Source organism: Homalodisca vitripennis, chromosome 2, assembly GCF_021130785.1.
Source record: "Homalodisca vitripennis isolate AUS2020 chromosome 2, UT_GWSS_2.1, whole genome shotgun sequence".
NCBI lineage: Eukaryota > Metazoa > Arthropoda > Insecta > Hemiptera > Cicadellidae > Homalodisca > Homalodisca vitripennis.
Window position 1 is genome coordinate 205933877 of NC_060208.1, and position 20133 is coordinate 205954009.

Genomic DNA, 20133 nt, shown 5'->3' on the forward strand with positions numbered 1-20133 from the left:
AGTCTTTTTAATTAAAGAGCAATAACTCCAATTGATCAAAACATAACAAAAACACTCGATTTTAGGTTACGAAATAAATAACATGTCTTTGTACCAAATTAATTGAAGAAGCGTAGTTAAGAAAACGACGCTGTCTATACTATCTATCGGTTACATCTTCTACATCAGTATTAACCACACCAGACATTCACAGGTCGTGTACCAATCAAAGGTGGAGATTGTCTCGATATGCCGCCCCCGTGGTCGCACAGAGGGTGTACAAACAGCGGAAGTGTTTAATGATGGGACTCCGGGTCAACAGGCCACGCCCCTTGCACGAGGGCTATAACTCACCGAGCTGCGCTCGATACTTAGCCGCCAGCTTTCCCCGTGACCGCGAAGACCGCCGCCTCACCTGTCCCACCACACCGTCGGTGAATTCGTCATGTCTGGAATCGTTTAATGTTTCCTTCGTGATTCTCAAAATGTCAACCCAGAAAAGAGTTCCTATAGTGCCAGATACAAAAACATAAAAAGGTCACGAATCACGTTTAGTGAGTAACTTGTAAGTGGGCGTGTTCCTTCAAAACCTACTACAAAAAGAGTAAAGAAAGTTTGGCGAAACTAAATGGAAACGACGATCTACCGATCCATGCAACCTGTTGGATGGCGAATTCGATGCTCCCTTCTGTTCCGATGTGCAAATTGCGTGTGCAACCACACGGACTGTCAAGAGAGATGATCAATACTCTGGCCAGCTTCTTGCGGCAAGACTACGATCCATACGAGGCCGTTTATGCTGCAACCAATGAGTACAGAAATCCATGGATTTAGGATGATGCTGCAACCAGTGAGTACAGAAATCCATGGATTTAGGATGATGCTGCAACCAGTGAGTACAGAAATCCATGGATTTAGGATGATGCTGCAACCAGTGAGTACAGAAATCCGTGGATTTAAGGTGAAGTGCGTCCACCTCGTTATTGCGACGGAATGTTACTTTCATTACTACACGGGATGTTACTTTCCATCACGTTTTAACTGAGATTCACATCGTATCCGTTTCTTCGTTCGGAAAGAACGGTTAGAGACTAAAGCGAGAACGCACACTATCAATGCACACGACTCCTACTGACTGAGGTTATCAGCAGACAGAGCTAACGGATTTTGCTGACCAATTGGACTCTGCTGAGCTTGCATCACTTTGTCGGACAAATCACATAGTTTCCCAACATAATAACATAAACTAAGGTTGAGTCATAGTCCAAGAAAATAAAATAAGTTATTCGATTTTCAGTTTCAGTCATTTTGGGATCCATTTAGAGAAGACAAGAGTTTTTTTGCGAAAATGACCGTCCTGTATGGTTACATGTGTGAGGACATCAGACGTGTCGAAATGGACGGGACCGATGTCAAACAAATTTAGCACGCGGATGAGATATTGGATGATCAACAACTGTGGTAAGCGGATGAGTTACTGGATTATCAACAAATGTGGCTACGGATGAGTTACTGGATTATCAACAAATAAAGCTGGGGATGAGTTACTGGATTATCAACAAATGTGGCTGCGGATGAGTTACTGGATAGTCAACAAATGTGGAGGCGGATGATCAAATTGTGGCTGCGGATGAGTTACTGGATTATCAACAAATGTAGCTGCGGATGAGTTACTGGATGGTCAAAAATGTGGAGGCGGATGATTTATTGGATGATCAACAAATGTGGCTGCGGATGAGTTACTGGATTATCAACAAATGTAGCTGGGGATGAGTTACTGGATTATCAACAAATGTGGCTGCGGATTAGTTACTGGATGGTCAAAAATGTGGAGGCGGATGATTTATTGGATGATCAACAAATGTGGCTGCGAATGAGTAATTAGATGATCAAATTGTAGCTGCGGATGAGTTACTGGATGATCAACAAATGTGGCTGCGGTGAGTTACTGGATTATCAACAAATGTGGCTGCGGATTAGTTACTGGATGGTCAAAAATATGGAGGCGGATGATTTATTGGATGATCAACAAATGTGGCTGCGGATGAGTTACTGGATGGTCAAAAATGTGGAGGCGGATGATTTATTGGATGATCAACAATTGTGGCTGCGAATGAGTTACTTTATGTTAAGAAAGGTTTTAATATTTTATTGAGATCGCCGAATTGAGTTCGACATCCGCTGCTTCTTTGTACATCCGTCAGTGTCCTAATCGGCGGGGCAATAACAGCCTATATTGCGTCCCTATCAGTGATGAAGTAGCAAGACGCAACGCGGCACAGTGCAAATGTCACAACTGATAAGCGACTCTGATAACAGCGTTGACTGTTTATTTGGCACACATAGCGTGTTAAGAATTAAATTACTCAAATTCTGAATAGAAGACATTCTCACCCAATTGCACATATATATCTACAATGCGTAATAAAATTTGCGATACCGACTTCAGTTATATTAGTCTTAAAACTACAACAATGCCTATGGTCTCAACGTCAGGTAATATTCGTATATTGATTTGGCTTTATATTTTGGATAAGTTCAAGAAACTTTATTGTTTACCCACTGTTCCTGCAACTCGATAACTTAAAACGTATAACCATAATAGTCATTATCGTATAAACAATCATACAATCATTTCATAACATGTATAAATACTGTTACAAAAATACCAAAAGCATTGCTTCAATTATTGTTCAAAATAATCATATAGTAATTTGACACAACTTCACACCACCATAATGTGAGAGTCGATTTTTCGTAGGGCAATGACAGCTTAAGTGGGGTTTTATTTAATACGAATATAGTTCGCTATCAGAAGTGCGCCTTTTTCTTTGAATACCCAGAACTTTCAAGAATTTCTATAAACAGTCCACCACGACCTTTTCAACCGAATGCAACTCCTTTGACGCCAGGAAGAGTTTTAATCTAGTTGAATTGTTTGGGAGCATTGTGCAAATTATACCTACAGAGGCCTGTTGATTAGTCTCACTACAACTTGATAAGCACGCGTTTTGTTTCACACCTGATACAGAGTGTCGTACAGAATAAATGCCATAATATATCGTGTTGTCATTTGAACATGTTTGAACAACAGCAATTTCGGATTTTGATTATTTAAAATTTAAAATATATTTTTAATATAAGCTTAAATTTCCGGTTAAGTCGGAAGAATTAGGAAGGTGTTGTGACAACAGAATGTTTAATAATACATTTCTTTTGATATTTTCTTTCATGTAATCAATATCTCAAAATTCGTTTGAAATACATAAAGTTTAGGAACTTTCCAGAAATATTTTATTACAATTCCGAACACTGTTGTATTTTTTCTTTTTTAATTTTAAACTGCCTCCATATTGGAATCAAGATAGCAAGCGAACTCGGCTGAGATATTTGTAAGATCAACTAAGATATTTGTAAGATATTGTAGCAAGTTTGAACTTGTACTGCATATTTCATCCAACAGTTGTCTTGGTGATCGCGAAATTCTTATGTGATTTACATGTAACCGTTATATCTCGAAAACCGTCCAAGATACAACAAACCGTTATCTCGAAACCGTCCAAGATACAACAAACCGTTATCTCGAAACCGTCCAAGATATAACAAACCGTTATCTCGAAAACCGTCCAAGATACAACAAACCGTTATCTCGAAACCGTCCAAGATACAACAAACCGTTATCTCGAAACCGTCCAAGATACAACAAACCGTTATCTCGAAACCGTCCAAGATACAACAAACCGTTTATCTCGAAACCGTCCAATATACAACAAACCGTTATCTCGAAAACCGTCCAAGATACAACAAACCGTTATCTCGAAACCGTCCAAGATACAACAAACCGTTATCTCGAAACCGTCCAATATACAACAAAGTTTTAAATCTAAAGGTTTAGCAAGTGTTATAAGCATTCCAGAATACTATTTTTTTCTGTGAGTCCACAAACAACTGAGTTTGATCCATACAGTGGAACAAACTGTATTACCAAGCTGGGCGACGTACTTAGCCGAGATATTTATAAGATAAATGTCTGTACCAAGTCTCAACTTGTTCGGGCTTTTTTTATCTCTTCAAACTGTTCTCGCTAATCAAACATCCTTGGCGGCAAGGGTAAACGTACCGACCTGATGAATGAGTCAGACATGTAGACGACCAGATGTTGTGTAAATAAACATGTGGGTAGAGCGGAGCGGCGTCCATACACTTCAGTGGTGCCAACCATCGCTGCAGCGTAGAAAGTAAATTCTCATTGTTCGCGTGCAACGGTCTAAAATGTCTCAGATTAGCTCGGTAGAAGACGAACGATACAGATATCCCTGCCACTCCGATAACATTCGGGCAGTATATAGTAGATTAAAGACCGTTTATGGTTTAAGATTGTGAAAAACTATTCATTCATAAACACAGCATATCTGCTTTGTGAATTCTTTACGCTACACCTTAATCAGTTTTTGACTTCCAATAACAATATAGTATAAACAAAATCTATATTAACTAAACCATATCACAATAATGTGATAAAAAGGTAAATTATCTTAATACCCTGGCTATTAATCGAGGATTGTTAACGGGGAGGGGGAAATGATGGTTAGTCGCAATCACTGTGCAATGCATAGTAAAATATTTACTGTAACCTCAAATAAGGACCAAAATTGTTCTTGGGTGCTCGTCTCATACTACCCCCACAACAACCCCCCCCCCCCCTCTGTTTAAGTTACGTGTTTCACATTATTTAAACAACTAGAGGCTTATATAAACAGGAACAAATCAATAAAACTTTCCTGGGACCTGCATCGTAATATAATGTACAAAACACCGCTTACTTTATTTAAATCAACAATTTTCATTGTATTTAATTATTAACCACAATATCGTATCACTTGAGCAAAAATATTAAAATAGAGAAGTTTCCAAAAATGTAAAATTTCAAACATATTAAAAATGAATCAGGGTCGCTTTATATTTATTAGTCGTCTTTAAGTTGATTTTATGGACAACCAATAGGTATAATAACAAAGTGTATCATAATCACCAAATTATGGACTGTCTATTTGAACACACGAGCTCCCAAGTTAATCCAAACACAATTACAGATAATACGTGTTGGTGAACTCAGTGTTCACATATCAGTCCTAAAATCTAAATTTTACACTTGTGATTGCACAATGTGTGACAATTGCAGTGTCATTTATTCTAAAACGTCATCGTACCAAAATAGGCCACGGCAGGCGGCCTCCGCGAATAAGATTTATTGTCGGTGTAAACACGACCGGTTACATTAACGCCGCGCCAGTAGAGCGGGTGACGTCAGCACTGAGGAAGGTGGACGGCCTGGCGAGGCGAGCGGTGACCCACTTCCCTTCAAGACCTCAGCGTTCCCCTTCCCCTTCCCTTCATTTCTCCCGCGCGCCCACACGCGTACCGGCCGGCCGGCTTCTCGAGCCTCTCGACGCACAACCTACATGCGTTGTTTTGTCTTTCATCCTTCTACTCCACTGGGTACACTCGCCCTAAGACAAGGACCTGATCTTATCGTTCCTTCTATTCCACCCGATACACTCCCTCTAAGACAAGGACCTGATCTTATCGTTCCTTCTATTCCACCCGGTACACCCCCTAAAGACAAGGACCTGATCTTACCGTTTCTTCTATTTCGCCCAGTACAACCCTCCCCCTAAGACAAGGACCTGATCTTATCGTTCCTTCTATTCCACCCGGTACAACCCCCCTAAGACAAGGACCTGATCTTATCGTTCCTACACTCGCCCTAAGACAAGGACCTGATCTTATTACTCCTATTCCACCCGGTACACTCCTCCTAAGACAAGGACCCGATCCCATCGTTCCTATACTCGCCTTATGACAAGGACCTGGTATTTACAACTCTCTGCATAAAATCCACTTCGAAAGAAAATCTTTCAATTGAATCTTTCATTGCTGTTAATTGCTGCATCCAAAATTTTTCTGAGATCAATTAAATAACAAACAAGTACAAAATGTAATGTCATCAACTTTTGTCTCCTACAAAATGAGGATGTAAGCCAACCTGCAGTTATTGTAGAAAATGAGGTCTTCGAGAATACTGACTATACCAAGTTCCTAGGGATGAACCTCGACAAAGGTCTAACCTGGAACAATCATGTAGACTATATCTGTGTTCGTATTACTTCAGGCATCTACTCCCTGTGCAGGGTTGCTACAGGAGTCCAATAATGAAATTCCCTGACTTTTCCCTGATTTCCAGACCAAATTTTTCATTTTTCCCTGACTTTTTTCGACGCAATCCCCAGGGTTTTTGGCAATTAATGGGTGGAAAAAAGTGGTGTTGAGGCTAACAGGGTGGCAAATATAAAAAAGCAAAAAATAAAGTGAACACAGTTTAATACGTACAAAAAGATTGACTTAAATGATCTTTTACAACACAGAAGTAAAATACTTTAGAACACTGCACCATAAGTGCGGCGGCAGTAAGTTTATTTGTGTAAAGGGATTTAATATTTTTCCCTGACCAACGTCGAAATTCCCTGACTTTTCCCTGACTTGAGACCGGATTCCCTGACTTTTCCCTGATTTCCAGTCCTGTTTTTTTTTTCCCTGACTTCCCTGACCTGTAGCATCCCTGTTCTATGAAAATTTCAGGTCTCTGTAATCTCCCTGAAAATTGTACGAACTGTAATCCATCCACAGCGACACATTGATAACAGCGCTTAACAAATGAATCGTATGATCTTACAAAGAAATTCTGCGGTATCCGGAGTAGTTCCTCTTCAATTGATTGTTTTAATTCCTCATCGTTATTGAATCTGCGAGTATAAACTTGTTCCTTTAAGTAATCCCATAGAAAGAAATCACATGGTTGAATTTGAGGAACGTGATGGCCATTCTAAAAAAAATCACTTCCACAACCAATCCAATGGTCATGAAGGTTGTCATTTAGTAATCGCTTGACAGGATTTGCAAAATGAGGAAGAGTACCATCTTGTTGGAATAATTGTAGACTGTAATTGTAGGTTTTTTAATAGGCTTTGTTCTAATTTTCTGATTGAAATGCTTTATTTCTCTAGAATATGACAATAAATAATTTTATAAAACCAAAAATACTTTTTATTATAGCTTTTCAAATGCACCAGTTTGATTCAACAATTACTAGAGAGCTGAAATTGTTACAGAATATTTTTAAAACCCAATGAATTGTGTATAGTTTGAAAATGTTTGGTGCATAAACGGGCAAGTAATATAAAATCAAACGTTTAAACCTCTTCGTGGGACACCCTGTATGTGTCAACAATAGTAATTATTGTTTAATTAGTTTGTTTGTCAATAGACTGCCCACAATTCTAAAATAACTAAAACATGTCAAATACACTCGATCAATTGGAAGCCGATTCAAATTATCTGACCTCCATTACTATAGTTAAAACGCACTCTCATTACAAATCCACCACACATCTCTTAACAAAACAGGCACTACCATCACGTTGTGCTCGATAACGCATTTATGACTTATCACTTACTTCCTTTGATTACTAAATAGTAAAATCAATGTTACTATCCAAAGAATTAAATTCAAATATAACTTCTCCATCAATACACTTAATTTGGAGCATGATCATGAATTAAATTAAAAAGGCCGGAGTTATTCTTGAGCTGACTAAAATTAAAAAATATGGACACAGTTCTCTGGATTTGTCTGATGTGCAAACTTACATGTGGCAAAAAATAAATTACTAGAAGTTACCCACAGCTTCCGTAGTTTTCCACCTGTATGAGCACTTCTGGCTCAAGCGAATTATATTTCCGATGCCAATGTTGAGTTTCCCTTGTTGCCTCAATCAAGAAAATATGTTAAAAAGTGTATATTTACGGTCATTGTAGTTTACTTATATGTTATTATTTTCTGTCCCATTGCTAATTTTGCATCTTTTCTAATCAAGAAAATACACATACATACACAGCTCTGAGAACCCTACTTTTGTCAAAAGACAACTAATAATTTAGGTTTGATAACAGTCTTTAAATATAAAGTAAAGATTAGACATTGTCCCTTATATCTGCACTGCTTGCTGTTATCTGCCCTTTTGCATGCAATTTAGTGGGCGTTGCACTTGTATGACCATTGCTGGTTCGAGTGAATTATATTTCCGAAGCCAATGTTGAGTTTGCCTTGTTACCACAAACAAGAAAATACATTAAAAAGTTAATACTTATGGCCATTCTAATTTACTTTGATAGATAGTAATATTGTCTATTTTATTTAATAATAGCTGTTACCCACAGCTTTGCACGCAATCTTTAGAACCAAAGTCCTTATATTACTTAGTGAAAGCAATTATGATGTAATATGATGGAAGTTCTATACAAATTTTAAAACGTAAGTAGGCATATATCAGGTAGATATTATTTAAGTTCATGGTAAATAGTATCAGAGTTTAACTTAATTATTATATCATGTTTGGCACATGTAGGAGCATTTCTGGTTCTAATTAATTATATGCATAATGTCACAGCTGAATCTGCCTTGTCATCCCGATCATGAAAACAAAAATATCAGATCACACAGGTCTCGGAAACTTACTTTGGTCAAAAAGCGTATATTTCCAGTCCTTGTCATATATTTCAGGTCTAAGATATTTCCAGTACCATAGTAGAGATTGCCTTGTTGTTCTGACGAAGAAAAAAAATATATACGACTTACGTAGTACCGAGATGCCTACTTCGGTTAAAAAGTGCCTACTTAAGACCGTTTAAATTCCCTTACCTTCTGTGTCACAGTTTAGCTTGCCATATTGCCTCGATCAAAATACTATATATGTTCGATTATCTAGTTGTCGGAAATCTATTTTGGTCAAAATCGTGTTGACATAGTTGAGTTTGCCTTGTCCTGATGAGGAAAATACACACATAAGTAGGACTGAAAAGCCTATTACGACCTAGGGGGAAGTCCTATATACTTCTTATGTACTCTCAGTATAAGGAGGGGAAATCCTTATTAAGGTTATGCAACATTCCAAAATAATCGTTACTAATGTTTTGCGTTACACTTGTTTTTTGGACTGTAGACAGGGAAAGAATGAATCGTTGAGGCATATTAGTATTCATTTCTCTGTTTTTTCCATAAGCCATTGTTAAAATGTAATATCATAATGTCAAGGAAGCCCACCAGTTTAAAGTAACTTATGTGAAAACATTAATAACTTTGTTCATTAAGGTTAGTTTTATAACAGTATTTAATGCATTAGATGATTTTAATTCATGCCACTGGCACAATCTGGAGTAAAGTTTATATATTAATGTTTTATTTACTATCTGCATTACACTACCGATCAAGCACTGTTTACTTATTATTTGATAAAATTTAAATGTAAACAGATGTTTCAGAAAGGTTGTTGAACTATAGCTGTCAACAGCTGTTTAGTGCCAGTTTAATTTGAATTATGAAACCTAAAAACTACAATTTTTTTCTGAATTCCAAAATATTCCAGATAACTTTTTTTAACTTTTTCTTCATAAATACCCTTCCTCAGATTTCAATGGACATTTTACAAAAAGAATTAACTGAATTGGTCCAGCCGTTATCGAGATTAGCGCTTACCAACACATTTCGCCATTCATTTTTATTTTTAAGAAGATTTAATATTTGATAAAAATGTACAGCTAAAAGTACAGTAACAATGACATTGCATTTGTTTCTTTATAAACTAAAATATATTGATAATACTTTAGAACGTTTAGAGCTGGAATTAGTAAATTAGATAAAAAGCACAGTTCAGCGAACTTTCATCATATCGTAGTCTTGCTAACTGCTTCAAAGGTAGTCTTCGGTGTCAAATTCTGACCATCTTATGTTTTGTGACATCTTGTAAGATAGATGAGTAATTATCTAATTGCTGAAATCTAAAACGGCATTAAAAATATTTTGTACTCACTATAAATTTTACAAATTGTAAATAATAAGACAATGTTTAAACAGAACAGGTGATTACATTAGAAATGCTCTGTTAATTAATATTTCAAAACTTTAACCCTAGAACTGGCAATGGTGTTACTCTGTACTGGTGACTCTATTTTAACAGCCTCGCAGACGTTTCTTATAATCTATCACATTTCATAACTGTTAGTCCAAATATAAACTATTACTGTATATGTCAATGTATTCACAATTATATGGAGAACATTATAATAACAATATCTTATTGTTTCCATGGAAACATATTTTAGTTTTTTTTACAAAATGTAAGAAAAATATTTTTTGACATTATTTTTGTAAATATTCCGTTGTGCACCTGCTTAGCAATAAGCTTTACATGAAAACTGTAAATGTATAACTTATTCAAAATTTTGTCCTGATTCCAAAAATATATAATTATTGTAACTTTTACCTTAAAACGTATATGTGACAGGGCTTTGTATGACAAAGCACGCGTATTTACTTATTTTCAAAAATGCGTAGATTTATAAATAAATATTATTGTTCGTGGGGTAAACATAATCTCGAGTGCATTTATACTTATATAAGTGTGACAGATAAAACAAAAATAAAATAAAATAATAAATTTTAATCTTACCTTATTTACATATGTACAATATGTATGTAAATAAGCTCTCCAAGATCATTTGATCGGTCTCTAAAGTTTTCACACATACTGAACAACTAAAACTACAACCTAAGAAAGCTAAAAAAAACAATAATAACAACACTAAAACACTATAAAATACAATTTCCACAAATACTATTGGATTCGTAACCTCAAACACAAAACCCGGCACTTGTTTACAGTTTCACAACAGTGTGGTTGACCCGTACTATGTTCACATCAGCTGTCCATAGAGAACAATGTTTTACGGTAAACAAAGAAGACAATAATCGAAGTAATAACAGTAAATAGGTATTATAGTTAATGCTCTTCCAGAATATATCAAATAAAAATTATTTATATAACCTTAATTACCTAAAAATTTCAATAACTGTACATGTCTACTTTGGCGACGAATATTCGTCCTCGCCAAATCAGATGGGCCTTTGGCGACGAAAATTCGTTTCATACCAGCTGGAGGGTTAAAGACTAGTGGGGCATAGCCTGGAGGGATTATCAAAATAAGAATAGGCCTATATTCATCCCAGGAACCCTAAAAGAATGTCCATGTAAAATTTCAGAGCAATCGGGTGAATACTTTCTGTGTGAAAACGTAACAATTCAAAACTCGTATAAAATGCCTATTGGTGTCCAGAGCGTTCTACTCGCATGTCGATAAACTCGACAGACACTGCAGCACGAAAGCACAACAATGCGGGGCACCAGGTGAACGGGTGGCGAGACTCTGCAGTAACGTTATCTACTAGAACCGCTCGACTTTGACCTCTGTCTGAGGATGGGGAGTGGTTTGCGATAAGGACAATTCCTGTTTTATATTGACGAAATATTGTTCTACGCTAATCTAGTAATAAATAGAAGCAAAATGTCAAATAACGGTAATTCTAAGCAATATATGGGTCAACCTCGATTTTTCTCATATTACAATATAATGTTTCCAATAGTCAATTAGAAAAGGAAATGACTAGAATTTCTTGCCGGAAAGCAGTTATAGGGAGCAGGCAACCGCCAGACAGTCATATATTGCTTAGAGTTACCTATTAGTGATCAGGGGCACTGACGTGATCTGGGCTTCAAATTTGGAACTACTCGAGTTAATTTTTTTTTCTAAAAGAGCAAGCAGCGCGAAGCGCTGCGCAGCGGGCAGGCATCGCGCGTGATCCTTTTTTTTATTAAAAATTTCTGATAAATTGTTATTACATATTACAATATAATGTAGGTAATGTATGTAAAACAATTTTAAAACACATAATTACATGCTGGAAAGCAAAGTAAACCAATATAATCCGCCCAATACAAAATCTCCGTAAACATCTGGTAAAGGAATCTGTGTCATTCCTTTGGCCTGAATCAATTCAGTATATACGAAGATCACGCACGATGCTTGCCCGCTGCGCAGCGCGTCGCGCTGCTTGCTCTTTTAGAAAAAAAATTAACTCGAGTAGTTCCAAATTTGAAGCCCAGATCACGTCAGTGCCCCTGATCACTAATAGATAATTCTCACGGTTGCCTGCTCCCTATAACTGCTTTCCAGCAAGAAATTCTAGTCATTTCCTTTTCTAATTGACTATTGGAACATTATATTGTAATATGAGTTGCCTGCTCCCTATAAACTGCTTTCCGGCAAGAAATTCTAGTCATTTCCTTTTCTAATTGATTATTGGAACATTATATTGTAATATGAGAAAAATCGAGGTTGACCCATATATTGCTTAGAATTACCCAAATAACGATTCATGTCTGGGTGTGGTCGGTATAATCCCAAAGTACCCTCCTCAGTTTTTATCTCTGTATCTTTTGATGTATCATATCATTGTGTATACCTAATAACTTTCCTTTCTGTGATTTTCACAAAATACATGAAGAATATTAAGATTCCGAAATATAAAGATAACAAATAAATACCAGCACAGCGCTACCTGCAGTCCAGTTATTGCGGGTCAGAGGTCTAGCGGTGGACGAACTTTCGGTATGAGACAATGATTTCGCCAGTCCACAAGGTCGGTTCAGTACAATCAACAAACAAATCAGATACTTTCATTTGAACTCTACTTAATTAATTAATAATTAATCTTTTTGTGAAGGAAGGGGAAGCCTAAGAATACCACGTTATTCAAAGGAATTTGCAGAGATTAAGGGAAATGGATATATTTAAAATTCCCTTTTTAAGTAATAGAAATAATAGGTTATAAAATGAGCTCCCAGAATATTTTACATTACGTAAAAATGTATGGATGTATATTTATAGAGAATATATTTATTTACAACTACGCCAAGTATGACGTACGGATAAAATACAAATTAGCGATCGTTTGTTTACTATCGAAGAGCTAAAGTCCGTGCATACGACCAGCAGACACGCTAGCACTGAAAATATAGACACAGAAAAAAACTAACTTCAATTATAATATTATTTATAAATTATGTTATTCTGTTGCTATATATTTCTAAATAGTTTTATACACAAAGAACTACAAAAGCATGTTTCACCAATCAGTAATTTGAGTACTGCCAATCGTTTTTGTCCACGAATAGACAGTGCAGACTCCGTCAGTTAGATTATAGTTCAGGACTATGACACAACAAGACAAAGATCTTCATGCACATTGGACTATTTGGTTTGAACAGTTAGAATCGTTTGAACAATCGTTACGTGTGAGTAGAAGTCGTTTCGGTAAATATTTGAACAGAAAACTGACAGGATTTCCAGCAATTGTCCAACCAATGCTGCTCTGATGACGAAAACTAATGAGCGTGACTGATTCGATCCGCTGGCCGTCTGTCATTTGTAGACTAGCAACAATATTAAGTCGCGTTTACGCTGGCAAGTAAAGTTGCGAGAGAGCTTGAAAATTACTGTAGCATAATCTGAACAAAATAAGCAATTTCACTCACGAGAACTATCGCAAGTACTTGCTAAAGTTGTAGCGATGGTTGTTCCGGGAATCAACACAAAGTCTGTTCACACACGACAGTGAATTGTCGGTAATGTTTATTTAAATAGCCGATAATGATCTCAAGTTCCTGTAACCAACTGTCCGACACTCGCGAGAGCTTTTGCGCCCGTTTAGGCTAGCGATTTTTACAATTGAATAACAAAACTTGCGCCATGTAAACTTGTGCCGGCGTAAACGCAACTCATTCGATATTTTTAACCAATGTAAATTTAATGACAATCGTAACACGTGTGAGGAGCAATCATCCATGGACCAACAGAGGCCTCGTCCACGATACAAACGGTAAGCTGTGAATGGTGGATTGAGCGGCAACATAAAGTTTGATGTTTGTGTAAAACGTGTAGAGAACACTCGAAACTAGCCATGGCAGACATGAGCGGCAGGGCAGCACCACACTACGGCGCTTATCCGCCACCAATTCTACACATTAAATGTTTCTCCTGCCGCTCACTCCTCAGCTCAATCTGTCATTGCTGTACAACACGATGCAAACGCCCCCTTCTTGACGTTACTTGTTGTAACAAACCCACTACTTTCTTCTCCAAAAGATATCCTATCTTATTAACACATTCGGTGCGGCGCGGTCGCCGAGGACCCCGCGCTCTGCCGCTTGTTTACCGTTTTAGTGTGGTGTAGCCACTTGCTAGAGCGGGGTGAAACTACGCCGCAGTCAATGTGTTAAGCTTTGTATAGATCGAACAGACATTCTGGTGTACTCAAAAACCCGGGCTACACCTCTTATCAAACCGACAAACATTATATTATTCAACGAACCGAACTCTGAAACTTGTTTATAACACTGTACATTTTGAGCCTGTGCTATCTATCTGAAACACGTATTCCAAATACAAGTTTTCACTAAAGAATAAGAGTTGGACAACTTTGTCCGGAGACCCCACTTCAGCAACTGGATAAACTTCAGCAACTGGATAATACTTACGTACAAAAAACCTGTTTGTATCACGGTTTACTACCTCTCTGCCGCGTTACCGCTTAAAGCATACAGCTCGTTTAGTGGCGAAGTCATAAATAATCAGGCGGCCGATTTTAATTGTCCAATGCATTTTTACGTATTTTTCGGGAGAAGGGGGCCGGAGGCTTCTCATGGAGTAGAACTAGCCAAGACAAACTACAATAGTGAAGGTAACCTTAGATCAATCGGCGTCATATGTAGTTTACGAACATATGTCGATCTTCATTCACAATTTTCACAAGCCACGTCACGTAAAATACGATGTTTCATGATTAATCATTCTTGATTCAAGAATGTGTCAAATTATGTCTTGATTTTATAACTTCTTGGAGACGGAAATATTATTTTTGAAATTTTCTCAGTTCTCAGAAAAACTCGCAGCTTATTCTCGGTTTCCCGGTTGGGTGGCCACCTGTTAAAGTATGTTACTCAGGCTAATACTGTGTTAAAAAGGGCACAAAAAATGTTGCGATGTTTTATTTTACTTCTCAATGTAAAATTTCAATCTTATGTGTTCTTGTACAGTAAGCAGTAGCAGCCATTGTTATCCGTTACCCTACTACATACAATAATATGGTTAGGCAAGTAATATTTATAATTCTTAAGCATCCATGAACAGTCTTTTGGAATTTATATTTTACTGATCAGTGCTATCTCAAGGGATATTTTTTGTTTCTAGCCTTCAGTGCTGTCCGCACTGATGATCGGAGGCATTACAGTCATTACGTTTAACTATTAGATTAAAAAAAATTATATTTCTGATATAAAATTGTTTAAAATTTACTTTTTGAAAAAAAATCAAATATTGTACAATGGTTAAAGTACAAATTTACCACTTATTTTAGTAATGAGACAGCAGGATACTCCAAATATTATATAGGCTAACCTATGTTAAAATTAGGCACAGCAGGGAATTTGTTATTGTTTAGATAAGATAGCCTACTTACTTATTTTTCAGGTCTTCATTTTCAGCAAACATTCTACGTAAATCAAGCTCCAATTTAGCCTTTTCACGTGAAAGTTCATCCAGCAGTTTTCTAGCATCTGAAAGTTCTCCTTCATACATAGACTTGACGTTGGTGATTTCCCGGGTTTTTGTTTCTTCATAGGAGCGAACTTCTCTAGTCAAACGCCCATTTTCAGATTCAAGATGCCTGACTTTATCGATATAAACCGCCAATCGATCGTTTAAATTACTCAAGTCATTTTTCTCTTGGAGCCGGCTTATCCGCGTAGGGCTGAGAGGGCTGGAAGGTCTCCCTTGAGAAGTAGAAGCTCCCACTGATGTAGAAGAGGACGTGACAGTTGTCCTCTTTGTCGTAGTTTTCGACGACATTGTAGCCTATATTTAATTAGTAAATTTGAAGACAAACACTAAAACGATGTCACGAGAACACCGCCTCATTCACAACAACCACAAGCACAACTCCACCCACAACGCGTCTAACGAACTAGTAACGCAACGACCAAAGACCAACTCTCAACTGAAAGTGAAATGACGTCACCGGAAAAGTACCACTCCCCCTTTTAAAATTTCAAATTGGCTTCTGTCAGCAAAATCACAAGGTACCAATTATACGATTTAACATTTTACATAACGTACTATATATAATGATTGCGGGTTTAAACCTGTGTGCTATATTGCTTAAGCTATAACATTATGATGAACTATCAAAGTAAAACTAATTTAAAAATCAATATTATTTGGTGACGGAACAATTATGCTTTTAATATACACATATAAAGGACCCGTTTAATATTTCATTCTTTCTTGTAAACGTAAATATTCTAAAAGAAAAATTGTAATAGAGGAAAAAGCATTTCTTTTTATGAAAAAATGTGTACTTTGGGAAATACTCACTTTAAAACTTTGTTTCAAATAAAACTTGAACGAAAAGAAGCTTTTTTATACAATACAAATGCCCCCTTTTTATACATTGCATACACAGTTTCTGTTTCGTGATGAAGATTTCTTCTAGGAGTTGGTGGTCATGAGGTACCGGTTGCATTGTTTTGATATAAGGACTAAAAGTCATCCAGTTATGTAGCGTTAACGTCACACGCCAGGATATCTACTTGCAGTGGCTGTTGGCTGAATCTGGCCTTTTCAACTTACACCAAATCAAACCAAACCTAATTATTGATCACAACTAGGAATAGTCATTGTCAATCATGTTAAATGTCGAAAATATAACCCAGTGAAACTAAGTCAGATTACAACCTTGTACCTATATGTAATTATTGCTTCTAATTTTGTGAATTAATATATTATTATTAATCATAAATTCCATAATAATCAACTACTGCCATCAAAATTAAACCCCAATTCTAGTGTCCAGAAATTCAAAAATAAAATAGCATTGATTATTCCCAAGCCAGTCAAAAGCTTTCCTTTTATGTAATGTGTTGCATATCTAATTGTACGTAAAAGTTTATAAGAACAAATAAAGACAATTGATCTAAAATGAATAACTTGTTTTAGGAAGTCTTTATTGTGGAATATCTAGTTTTAATTTGCCTCTGGTGTTTGCCTCTCGCATATATATTATATGCGAGTACACTCCTGCAAATAAGTTTTATAACAAAGTTATATAAAATATATGAATAAATTTGACAATTAAAATTTTACGTTGAGTAAAAAGTGGTCGTGACTTCAACGAGAAATGTCCTTCTTGGGACAGGAGACTAGAAAATGACAGGGACAGATGTTTTTGAAAGCTTTAAAGTTACGTTTCCATGCTAGTTGGGAATATATATACATCAGCTACGTCAAGAGAACCATCTACTCCTAACTTCATGAGAACGGATTGGGAGTTGTCTTATGAACATTTTAAACAGCTGCAGTACACCTTCTAAAGTCATATATGGCTGGCTGACCCTGCCGTATTTGTGATGTGATTATCAATTTTAAAACCGATCGAAGCTAGAGTGCCGCAGGTCAGTCCTTGTTCTGTACCCAGTTATTTACCTTGTGAACGATAAGAATATTCCGATTGCCCCTTGGTTACTTTATCATTGTATGCTGACGACGCACAGTTGGGTATTTAGCAATTTTAGGCGGACAAAAGTCAATTAAGTGAATATTAAGGAAGGTAAGATATAAGTATGGATTTTAAAAGACATGCAGTCAAATATGTGTGATTCACCTTCTATATTGTAATGGCATTGTCCATTTGGTATCCATACCACTGGTTATTCTACTAGTCAAGGGTTTTTACTGGTCGGACCCTTGCACGACTTACATGTATTAAAGGCCACTATTTTCACAGCAGTTTAATTTAATCGTGAAACCACAATAGGTCACGTGTATCCAGGTAATTAAAATTGCATTATTAATACATGAGGCCATAGTTAAATTAATTACTGTTTTATAGCTTCACAAAACTTAAGTTTTTTTTGTACAGTTTAATTATCTCTATATTTAAAACAAGTTGAGTTTGTTGTACTGCCTGACGTTTCCCAGGAAACATTTTATGCTCGTAGATTAAATAAAAAATTTAATATTTTATTATACAAATTTTTGTTGAGGATTTTATGTGGATAGCCTAATACACAATGGTGCTACTGTTTGGATTGACACGAGGAAGGAGTGTCAGTCTGCAAAAATTAACCTCACCAATTTATCATGTGAAGCTTTGTTTGTCACTGTAAAAGCTGAGCCCGCTGCATTTTGTTTTCTGATCTGCTTAATCTATAAACCATCATCATTTCTCTGAAAATGTTTGTAACGCCTTTTCCTAAGCTATTGAGGATTCTATATTAGGCTCCTCCTCATTCAAGGCTACCCTCATCGTTGGTGACATTAACCTTCTTAACTTTGTCCTAAATGCTACTAAATCAACATCTTCAACTGAAAAAGCAATGCGATACTTCGCTTCTTTTCTGGATATCAAATTAATAAATAACACTCTCAACCTTAAAGGTATCCTTTTTGATGTGGTGTTTAGATCTCGGCAACTAATTACTGTTTCTACTGCTTTGGGCTCACACTATTGAACCATGCCATCCTACACTGTATACCTATTATGATTACATCTACTCAAGAATCTCATAACCTGAGAACTTTAAATTTGTTTATAATCTTAAGAGATATGATCTCGATGGAGTCTTGAGTGATCTTCAGAGCGGGCTTTTACATGTTGGCCTTGTTTGTGAGCATGTTAACTGCATGTTTTCTAGTTTATTTCGCAGCTTACCCGCTGTGTAACTGTACGCTTACCGTTTAAAAAGTCGGTTGCTCTCCTTTTGGCTCTTGATCCTTCTAAGAATTGCGACCTTGATTAAATCCGTCATGAATAAAAAATGCCTTTATTAAAGAGGCGCAGTTAGGGCTATCAAGCCCTCTCTACCACTCAACATCATCTTGTGTACAGTAAATTTACAATAGTTTGATACAATTGTGGTAAATTATTAACTAATTCTTTGAATTAAAAAAAGTGCTTAACTTATACAAGATTAAATTATCTTAAAGCAAAAATCTATATATTCAAGAGCATTCAATACCTAAAATACAAAAGAAAAACTGTATACATTTTATAATAAATACAAGATTATTCCAGATGAAGAGCAAGAAACAAGAAACATTAAATAACTCTAACACACTAACTGCCATGGTGTTCTCAGGCACTGCCATACTGTGTTAACTATAATTCTACGATCTATGTTTAATAAAAGTGTATTATCTGAAATTTACCTATCAATACTTAAAGTGGAAAATTTCAAAACAATCAATATAAAAGTAATGCCATTTGTTGAAAAAGCAAGAAATTCCTTGGGCAGCGCCATGCCCTATTAATCTTAATAATGAACCGATTATGTGGATTAGCATAGTCAAACACCTTGGCGTTACTTTTGTTTCCAAGTTAAACTTAAAAGCATCATGGGTTGTATAATTCCACAACCTTTTCCGACGACGTGTAACATATATATAACAATTATTGGACTTTTTGGAAACGGCATATGCCGAAATATTAAAGGAAATTATATACCAAGAAGTCCAATAATTGTTATAATAGTGCAATTCTGCATTTATATTAACTCCGTGGGGCAGCAATGTCAGACTTACCACACAGACATCACCCGTCACAATGAACCGGATGAAAATGAAATATTCGAACCTCGTTTAGCAGCCATCTTAGACGATTTGCCGTAATAGCAAACAATACTGAGATTCTATTTATTTATTTATTTCAACGGTAAACCATTTTGTACAACATAACTTATAACAAAGGTGGCAGCTATCCATAACCAAGCATTTTACTTAATATTAATCAAAACACAATCAGAGAAAAATAACAATAATAACATAAAGGATTATGGTGAGTTAAAATAAGGTTTATAATGAGTGTAACATGGAATCTGCTAACAGTAGTGTAACATGGATAATAAGGTTTATCCATGGAATCTGAACAACAATAATTATTGCAAGTTAACAACCATAATAATACGTAAAGAGTCTGGGCGAGATAATAATAAAAGTAGCAGCTAAATAACAAAAATTATATAACAATAATACACGTATAGAATCTGAACACAATAATAATAACAACGCAAACAGCTAACAACAAAAGTTATATAATAATAATGGCGAGTTACATTATGGTCTATAGTGAGATGATATTTATATAATCTG

At 36.2% G+C, this 20133-nt stretch overlaps 1 protein-coding gene across 1 annotated transcript in view; it reads right to left on the bottom strand.

Moving 5' to 3' along the window:
* The window catches only part of LOC124355312 (lamin Dm0-like), a 61436-nt gene extending 45509 nt beyond the window's left edge, over positions 1-15927 (bottom strand). Inside the window, exon 1 of the mRNA XM_046806404.1 lies at positions 15449-15927. Coding sequence (XP_046662360.1) covers positions 15449-15837 — 389 coding nt within the window. The 5' untranslated portion in view covers positions 15838-15927. The remainder of the gene's footprint in view (positions 1-15448) is intronic.
* Positions 15928-20133: the final 4206 nt, after the last annotated feature.